The sequence below is a fragment of the Psammomys obesus genome, unplaced genomic scaffold (genome assembly GCF_907164565.1).
Source record: "Psammomys obesus unplaced genomic scaffold, mPsaObe1.curated_primary_1811, whole genome shotgun sequence".
Taxonomy (NCBI): domain Eukaryota; kingdom Metazoa; phylum Chordata; class Mammalia; order Rodentia; family Muridae; genus Psammomys; species Psammomys obesus.
This window is the reverse complement of record NW_026589085.1, coordinates 2223-12126: the sequence shown is the minus strand read 5'-3', so window position 1 is coordinate 12126 and position 9904 is coordinate 2223. Positions and strand designations below refer to the sequence as shown.

The 9904-nt window shown below is 48.9% G+C and overlaps 1 protein-coding gene and 1 pseudogene across 1 annotated transcript; both read left to right on the top strand.

Annotated features, from left to right (window-relative positions):
- The first annotated feature begins 795 nt into the window (after positions 1–795).
- On the top strand, positions 796–4328 carry LOC129674813 (serum amyloid A-5 protein-like; annotated as a pseudogene).
- A 352-nt stretch (positions 4329–4680) lies between these two features.
- On the top strand, positions 4681–9471 carry LOC129674812 (serum amyloid A-4 protein). The gene is made up of 4 exons (XM_055604913.1): positions 4681–5345; positions 6016–6110; positions 7811–7949; positions 8298–9471. The coding sequence occupies exons 2-4, from the start codon at positions 6020–6022 to the stop codon at positions 8458–8460; spliced, it is 393 nt and encodes a 130-aa protein (XP_055460888.1). The 5' UTR covers positions 4681–5345; positions 6016–6019; the 3' UTR covers positions 8461–9471.
- The last annotated feature ends 433 nt before the right edge of the window (positions 9472–9904 follow it).

The window sequence follows — 9904 nt, the reverse complement described above, 5'->3', positions numbered from 1 at the left end:
CCTACCAGCCAGGGGAGAAGGAGATAGAGCAGGAAGTAGGGGATTGAGTCACAGGAGAAGTCCAAGAGCCATCAGGAGAAGGAGCTGAATTAGGAAGCTACAAAGTGCAAACATCTTTGGCATGCATGCTCAGAGAAAGCCAAATTAGCTTAGAGGGCTAAGGGCAGAGCTAGGACTGCTCAGTTCTTACGCTGTAAAGCTTATTATTAAATAAATATAAAAGAATCTCAATTATGTTGAGTTAAGAGAGAAACTAAGAAACAAACACAGTTTTATAAAAATAACCATAACACCTAAGTAATGTAAATTCATTATTGAACAAGGGTAATGTGAGAGTGGCTCATGGGACATTTTTAATGTCTGGAAATATGTTAGATGAGCTGGTAGGGGATTATGCTGCCAAAACCTGTTGGGAGGCATCAGGGATTCTGGAGAACTTGCTCAGTGCTCAGGTGAGGCCAGGAGACAAGGGTTCCAACCTTCCAGTCTGACTGAAGCTGCGAAAACCTGCTCTGTGATGCCTTCTTTCCACTCCACATTCCCATTTGAGTAATAATAAGCAGCTCACGGGTGCACAGTGCTGTTAGCTTACACATGGAGCATACCACCCCATAATGGGTCTCAATAGGAACCCGGGGAGATCAAATAAAATTGGACAATGTTCCTGCCTTCTGTGGTCTCAGGCTGCTCTGAGCACGGGCTCAGGCCAGGAGTGCTTTGAATTCCTATGTCCCCCCTAAGGCATGGGCAGAGTCTTCAGGCTCATGTTCCTGTGGCCTTTCCCATCCAGGGGCTGGGGACATGTGGAGAGCCTACTTCTGACATGAAAGAGGCCAACTGGAAAAACTCAGACAAATACTTCCACGCTCGGGGGAACTTTGACACTGCCCAAAGGAGGCCAGGGGGAGTCTGGGCCGCTGAAGTCATCAGGTACCACCGACTGAAAGGACCAGGAGTGGGTGGCAGGGCTCACTCTCCTAAGAGATGAGGTGAGCCTCAGGTAAGGTCTTGCCAGTCTGGACTCCTCCTCCTTTTGCTCATGCTCTGTTCCTGCTTGACATAGACACTGGGCTGCGCTCAGAGCCAGCAGGCAGCTCGACTGGCCAGGGGCAGGCCTGCTTCTCTGGTGAGTTGATACTCAACTCACAAAAGATGATCAGCCTGGCCTACGCAGGACAAGGTCTCCACAGGTCAAGATTTCAACCCCTCCTTCCTGGCCCTTCCTGGTTTCCTGCTGAAGCCACCCAATGAGAAGGGCAGTCCTGGGAGAAGAGACTGTCCACAGCTCCGTGACTGATCTCTGTGTCTGCTTCTCCTAGTGATGCCAGAGAAGGCTTTCAGAGTCTCACAGGCCATGGACACGAGGACACGTGGACACAGATGGGGCCACAGCGCAAGGCCCAATCACTACAGGCCTGCTGGCCTGCCTGGCAAGTACTGATCATCCTTCTGTCAGCTTCAGGGGGCTGTGCTGTGGGCCCTGCAGATAGGTCACGCGGTACTTCAGTTTTCATCCCTCGTGGGTGAGGATAACCTATGGTGTGTGTGTAATAAAGTCGTAAGTGATGAATATTTCTGTTTAGGCTCAGGTCACGCATGCTCAGCAGTCACAGCAGATAGATAGCTCTGATGACTGCCCCACTCTTCATGCATGCTCACTCAAGTCCTCAAGCCTCTGCAGTTACGGGGTTACTGTTTCCAGGCCCTTCCGTGTCCTGACCCCCACCCCAGTGTCTATTCTGTCCCAGCACTCTTTCTTCTTTTCTTCGTGCCTTAGTCTGATTTTTCTCTGCCTCTGTGGGCAGAGGACACAACTGTTGGATGATTCTAGTGGTGAATGCTGCCTTAGCCACTGCCGCCTTGATACTCTACCGTCACAGCAACACCTTCAAGTCCAACTGTCCACCAGTTATCCAACTACCCATTACAGCAGAGGAGTAACTCACCATCTCCCAATGTAATGTTTCCATATGTGTGTGTACAAGCGTGCATGTGTGTGTATATTACTGCCTGTGCAGATGGATGTGTTTGTGTCTGTCGGGGGCAGGAGGATCACTTCATCCTTTGTTCTTTCAAGCACTGTCTGCCTTCTTTTTTATTCAGGGTTTTTCAGTGGCCTGGAGCTCTCTGGACTTTCAGGTCAGCTAGGCTGGCTGGACAGTGAGCCCCAGACCTGCCTGCCTCTTCCTCCCCAGTGCTGATCACATGGATGTTGGGGGTTGATCTTAGATTCTAGGACTTGCACCCCAAGTCCATCACCCACTGTTCCATCGCCCCAGGTATTGTTTCCTTTTTTATTTATTTTATGTGGCAGTTTTGGGTTCAAATTCAGGGCTTGCCTGAACACAGTCACGCCTTCAATTCATCTCTGTTAGCAAAGGTCTGAACTGCCTTGCTGCCTGGAACAGTTGTTTTGTTAGCATGTTTTGCTCTCATTGGCCACCAGGTGGATAGATGGAGCACTAGACTGTACGTGGATTGTTTCTGGGTGAGATTTGCATTTGAATTTGTGGACTCAGCAAAGGAGATTTTCCTCTTTTGTGTGTGGGCATTAACTAAGCCAGTGAGAGCCTGAGCCCTCGTCTGTCTAGGTCTCTAGGGAGACAGGGAGAGAAGGAGGGGATTCTTTCCAATGTTAACAATGAAAGACAATTTCATGGCTTCAATTCATCTGCCACATGATATCGACGAATGGAGCTACTTGCCTTTTTTGTTTTGTTTGTTTTGTTTTGGTTTGAGATAGTTTTTCTGGATAGTCCTGGCTATCTTGGTACTCACTCTATAGACTAGGCTAGACTTGAACGCAGAGATCTGCGTGCCTTTGCCTCTTGAGTGCTGGGATTAAAGGTGCACGCCACCACACCCAGATACTATTTGCCTTAAAAAAAAGAATTATTTATATGAGTATATAATTACTTATAAGAGTATGAGTGCTCTATTTGCATGTACACCTACATGCCAGAAGAGGGCATCAGATCTCATTATAGATGACTGTGAGCCATCATGTGGTTGCTGAGAATTGAACTCAGGACCTCTGGAAGAGCAGACAAGTGCTCTTAATCTCCAAGTGCTCTATTTCTCCAGCCCATTATTTGCCTTTTTAATATTTGGTTTGACAGAGGGTTTCATTATGGAGCCCTGGCTGGCCGAGATCATGAACCTTCTACCTCAGCCTCCTAAATGTGGGGTTAGATTTATGCAGCCCTGTTGGTATAATGTTCTTTTAAAATGTATACACCTTACCCTTGTTCATTCAAATACTGATTTCTCCCCCACACCCAACTCTCTGGTTTCAATCCGGATATTGCATTGTGATACTCATTCTAAGCATCCTGTCTCAACTCTTGTGTAAACAGGACAAAATAAAGCAACTAGACCCAACGTTGAGCGGGGAGGAGCCAGAGGACAGGAAAGAGGGGAGGAGCTAGAGGACAGGAAATGAGTGGGAGGAGAAGGGGCAGAGGAGAGCTAGGAGAGCAGAGCTGGAGGAGAGATCTTGGAGGATGTGGAGAAATGGACTGGACCTAAGATTTCACAAAAAGCAAGTATAATGTGGGAAATCTAAATGTTAGGAAACTGAGGGCTTGGAGGTTTAGGAGGGAGCAAATATTGGCCAGCCTTATGTTCTAGGTTAACTAAAAACCCAGTCTCTGTGTGGTGATTTGGCTATACGGCTGCTGAGGATTAACAGCAGCGTTACAAGAAGATAAACCAATAGTAAGTATTAATCACCGCCTACAACACAGCCCCTTACCTGGCTGTTGTTTGTCACTGTAAGCAACACTACACTGGGAAATCTTTAAAACATTCAGTTACATCCTTCCATCTGTTCAGCGGGCAAGTATTTCACACAGACTTCCTGTGAGCTTGGCGTGCCCGTTAGTTCTGAGTATCAGTTTGTCACCACCTAGGATTCCCTGTGACGGGAACTGCACAGATCGCATCAGCTTCTGGGCAAGTCTGTGGAGGGTTGCCTTGACTGTTGGGTGGGAAGAATAACTATGGTTCACACAGAAGATAAGCAGAGAAAGCTGTGACCCCCCCCCCCCCGCTGAACTCATGTGGGCCCCCACACAACCCCACCAGATCTGCTCTAGCCTTCAGCCACACCAGCTTCTCCTGCCAAGCAGGCCCTAGCTGTCAAAGCATTATGCACCAGGCTGGGCTTCTCAGCAAAGTGGGCCTTGCTCCAAGATGAGCCCTGGGCAGCTGCCCATCAATTTCCTCCTTGGCGCTGGTCAGATGTCTCCTCCCTACCCCAATACCTTCTGATCATAACCAGGCCTCTCTGCTTATTTTATTGCTGTTCACAGGCTTTTCTGTATACTGATAAAACTCTGTCTTATCAATCATGACCTATCCACTATCTGACTTCTTGTCCCCCTACCCCCCTGTAATGCTGGACTGCACCCTGGAACTGTGAACCAGATAAACCCTTTTCTCTTCTGAGTCACTCCCCATCAGGGTCTTCTATGACAGCGACAGACATGAAGCTAGAACCTTGGGCGTTGTTTCCAGCCACAGGGATTCTGTGTACGCAGCAAGAGCAAACAAGATCTTGGCCTTTAGGAGTCTGGACTTTTGGAATTGTGTTCATGTCTTAGTTAGGGTTTCTATTGCTGTAGCAAAACGGTATGACCAGCCAAACATGGTGGCACATGCCTTTAATCTCAGCCACCAGGACGCAGAGGCAGGCAGATTTCTGTGAGTAGAGGCCAGCCTGGTCTACAAAGTGAGTTCCAGGACAGCCAGAGCTGCATAGTAAGATCCTGTCTTGAAAGTAACAATTACAGAAAAAAAAAAAATCAAACAAACAATGCCCCCCTCCCAAAAATATTGTGACCAAAAACAAGTTGGTGAAGAAAGGGTTTATTTCATTTTACAGCTTGAAGCATATTATCCAGGGAAGTTAGGGCAGGAAGTAGGAAAACTTGCCAAAACACAAACACCCACAAAACACAAACAATACACAAACAATTTTGGGTAATCTAGATTTTAAAAAGCTATTATGAACAAGGAAACACTTTACTCAGTTTGCTCTCTCTCTCTCTCTCTGAAGCTGGGTACTGAACTCAGCAAGCATTCTACCGCTGGACTATAGTCCCTGCCCATAACTCTTTGTTTACTAAGAAAGATTGAGCAAGAAGGATTCTGCCAAGGTTTGTTGGATTTAAAAGTGCTCTTCTCGTTAATGTTAAAGCCAGGAGAGAGAGCAGCAGGTTCCATGGAGAGAAGGTCCTAGCAGCCCTACTTCTCTGGATCTTCAGAGAAGAGAAAGGGCCACGCTGTTTTCCTGGGAGGTGCTGTTCATGTTTGACTCCTGAGATCCATTTTGTATATAGTTGGTAAGTTATAATTGGGAAAAATTACGTTTTCTGATGTTTCCCCCCCTGGAGATGGAATCTCATGTAGCCCACACTGGCCTGGAACTAGCTTTGAAGCCATGGATGACTTTAACCTTCTGCTCCTCTGCCTCGCCTCCTGGTACCACTAGGCCTTGTTCTGTGTAGTGTTGCTGGGGATGAAACCCAGGGCCTCAGACTCGCTGGGAAAGCTCGCTACCGACTGACTCCCAGCCCCAGAGTTTACCGTGTCTTTGGGGGGCTGAGCTAAGTGGATCAGGGGACTGAGAAAAGGCGTGTTGCTGAGCTGTAGTCAGCTTCACTAGGTGCAGATGGGTTGCAAGCCAGAAATACCTTGGAACTCTTGCGTATCCAGCGGTCTGGCGGAGACTCCTAAAGCCCGTTTCCACTGTCCTAGCAGTAATGATTCAAGGATGAACAAACAGAAATGCATTTCCATTGTCAAAATGTGGGTCTGCCTTTGTTTGTTTGTTTGAGATAGGGACTTACTACCTAGCCCCGGCTGGTCTGTACCTCACCATGTAGACCAGGCTGGCCTTAGGATCAGAGATCTACCTGCCTCTGCTGTGAGAGTTCCGGGTTTGGAGGTGTGTGCCCCCCACCCCAGCCCCCAGCCTGTAGGTTTGTTTTGACTTCTCTTCCTATTCTGCAGCACCATGAGGCTTGTCACAGTCCTTGTCTTCTGCTCTTTGTTCCTGGGAGTCAGTGGTGATGGCTGGTATTCATTCTTCAGGGAAGCTGTACAAGGTAATAAGTCAGGAGGGCGGCACCCAATTAACTGGCTTCCTCGGGGCAGACGCCGCACACCTGTCAGGGGCAGGGGCCCCTTAAAAAGCTACAGATGAGTCAGGACAGGAATTTGGCTCTTTGTGGCCTTCCATTTCTACACTTGGCATTCTTTGAGGACTCACTCTTCAGAGACAGTTCACAAGGCCTGGCCTGTATGTATACCGAGGCAGAGGGGTCAGGATTTCCAGAAAGCGTGCTCCCGCAGAGGGTATCGCAGCAGATGCCCCAGGCTTAGAGTGTAAGGGAACTCTCTGCATGTCTCCGGAGGGACGTGAGCTTAGTAAATGTGCACATTCCCACAGCTAATCCTGTGTCAGACAAACAGCCAAGAGTAAGGATGCAGAACTCCTAGAAATTTAGCACTGCTCAGACAATCGGGATCCTTTAGTTTGGGGCCATTACCAGGAGCTCTTAAAATGAACATCATGGGGCTGGAAAGGTGGACCAGTGGTTAAGAGACCTGTCTGCTCTGCCAGAGGTCCTGAGTTCAATTCCCAGCACCCACATGGTGGCTCACAGCCACCTATACCGGGGTCTGATGCCCTCTTCTGACATGCAGGTGTATTTGCAGTCATATATGTAAAGTATACAGTATAATTAATGTGCACATACACATAAAATAAATCAGTAAATCTTTAAAAACAATGAACACCTTGTACGTGTGTTTTGGTGATTATTCACTTCTCTTTGTTAGGGACATACACACTTGTTTCACTGTGGACGTGCCCCCAGGAGTAGAGACCCAGGGTTGGGAGGGGCGTGCCGTCTAAGCTGTGGTAGACTCCGGCGGGCAGTGTTCCGAGGGTCTACTACTTTACAGTTCTGTAGTTTACAGTGACGGAGTCCCGGCTGCTGCATGGACACCAGCTGTTAAATTTGTTGTCACCCTCCTGGTGACGTCGGTGCGTCTCTCTCCACCCCCACCCCTCAGGGATGGGGAAGGAGTGTGACTTCTGACGTGCCCCTGGGGCGTTTAACACGCAGCACCTCAGCCTGTCTTCTCTGTAGTCCTGTGGGCGGTGGCGGTGTGTGTAGAGCCCCGGCTAAAGGGCGAGTGGGCCAGAGGCGCAGCAGCCAGTGGCCATTAGTCTTCTCTGCCAGCTCGGCTGCGTCTAGACCCATGGAGGAGGCTCGGCTCTGGGTGTGTCCGTGAGGCCGTCCCGGACAGTCTACAGGAAGAAAGACCCATCTTATAAATATACCTGGCACCATTCCCTGGCCTGGGGTGTCTAGGCGGGAATAATCACACTGTGACCATCCACTCATCTTGTGTGCTCCCCTCAAACTGTAAGCCAAAACAGCCCTCATCCCTAAGCTGCTTGTCAGGGATTTTGTAGGGCCCATGGGAAGTGTGCATTTTCTACCTCCCCTCCCTGCACAGCCGTCCCTGGGTCTTACCCCTCGGGTGCCATGGTCCATTGTGATCTCCCTTACTGGAAAGTCCAGTACATAGCACACACAGATCCATATAAGAAGCAGCCCCAGCTAGTCCTCGGAGAGGGCCCTCCCTCCGCTCTCCAGGGAAGGATCATTCGCCACCACGTATCATTTTAAAGGACTCTCCTCTCCAGGTCGGAGCTGTGGGAATCCACAGGGAGTTTTCATCATTTCTCCAATGTAGCCCTGGATTCACGTTTGTAGCTTTCCTTCCTTTGCAGGGACTTGGGACTTGTGGAGAGCCTATCGGGACAAGCTAGAAGCCAATTACCAAGATTCAGACAGATACTTCTATGCTCGTGGGAACTTCGAGGCCCAACAGAGAGGAGCTGGGGGCATCTGGGCTGCTAAGATAATCAGGTAATGGTGCTGGTGTCTCACGTCTCTCACTCTTCCTGACTGTGGCCTCTCTTATGCCCCGGCTTCCAGGGTGTGGGTGGCCTGTAGGCAAGAGAGGGACGCAGGGATGGACGGCGACCATGGGTGTCCCCTCACATCAACAAAAAGTGAAAAAAAAGACTGGGGTCTCCAAGGCATCTTGTCACAAAGAGGACCAGCTGGCTGAGGCCTTTGCTCAGGAGATTAATATTTCCCCTTCTCTGTGCCTTAGCATTTGCTCCTCCAGTATTTTCTGGGTGATTCCTTGGTAGGAAAGGGCAGCTGTCTCAGTGTGTAATCCATCTCCTGTCTCTCTTCATTGGATTTCAGCACCAGCAGGAAATACTTCCAGGCCCTCCTAAACCGGTACTATTTTGGAATCAGGAATTATGGATTGGAAAGCCTGCAGTCTACCCAGAAAGCAGAGGAATGGGGCCGCAGTGGCAAAAACCCAAATCACTTCAGACCCAAGGGTCTTCCTGAGAAGTTCTGAGCCTGTTACTGAGGTTGCACTCAGGGACTAGGCTGGGAACCACATCCCTCTCCCCTTGATGGGGTGTTCCTGGGCTCAGTGTCCACACGAAGGCCAGAGAAGCTAGAGATGCCCAGCAAATACTTTGAAGATTGAATTTATTGATGGAAACAGAGAACCCTGAGAAATACTTTCTGGGAAGAATAACTATGGTTCACACAGAAGATAAGCAGAGAAAGCTGTGACCCCCCCCAGGCTGAACCCATGTGGGCCCCCACACAACCCCACCAGATCTGCTCTAGCCTTCAGCCACACCAGCTTCTCCTGCCAAGCAAGCTCAAGCTGGCAAAGCATTATGCACCAGGCTGGGCTTCTCAGCAAAGTGGGCCTTGCTCCAAGATGAGCCCTGGGCAGCTGCCCATCAATTTCCTCCTTGGCGCTGGTCAGATGTCTCCTCCCTACCCCAATACCTTCTGATCATAACCAGGCCTCTCTGCTTATTTTATTGCTGTTCACAGGCTTTTCTGTATACTGATAAAACTCTGTCTTATCAGTCATGACCTATCCACTATGTGACTTCTTGTCCCCCTACCCCTTTTCAAAGAGAACACCATTTTGAGAAGGCCTCATCCTAACCTTAGGAATCCTAACCTGGAAACTGCACGGGGACCAGGGATAGAGCTCAGTTGGCGGGTGCTTGCTTAGCATGCATAAATCGCTAGGTGGATCCCAGAACTGTAAAACCCGGTAACAGTACACACTTACAATCCAGCACTGGAGAGGTAGAAGTTCAAGACCAGCCCTGGTTATATAGCAAGACTGAGGCCAGCCTGGGATACATGACACTCTATGTCTCAAAAAAGTACACACACACACACACCGGCACCTATCTTAGCTCAAGCTCTAAGTAGTCTTAGCCTATTTTACCTAAGAAATGCCTATCATATCATTATTTCTTAGTTTGATTCTCCTTGTCTTTTGATGTAAATAAAAGTCCACTTCCTGTTCTAGAAGGGAATGGAGACACCAGCAGGAATGAGTGTATTAATTTACTCACAAAGCAAAGGCGTTCTTTCCAGTAAAGGTCAATCCAGTTAGATCCAGTAGAAACAAGCAGACCCTGATGAACAGGGAGATTCTGGTCATAAGGGAATAACTGCCAGAGCCAGGCCCCTAGATGGAAGTCCACTCCGAAGGAGCAGAACACGTTGCTTGTTCAGGGAAAGAAAGGTGAAGATGGAGTCTGTGGGGCAGAGGACAAGGAACCCGGGAATTTGGTTGTATCACCTCTTGCTACATGCTGCTACTTTTAGAGCAGCATCTGTCGCTATATCGGCCTATCTGTCTACAGGGAAAATGCACACAAAAAAAAGGAAGAAGAGGTCTGTCTGTCTCGCTCGGTATCGTCTTTGTGCCCACGTTACCTATTAAACTTCAGCTCTACAAGCATGAGCTAAAGGAAGAG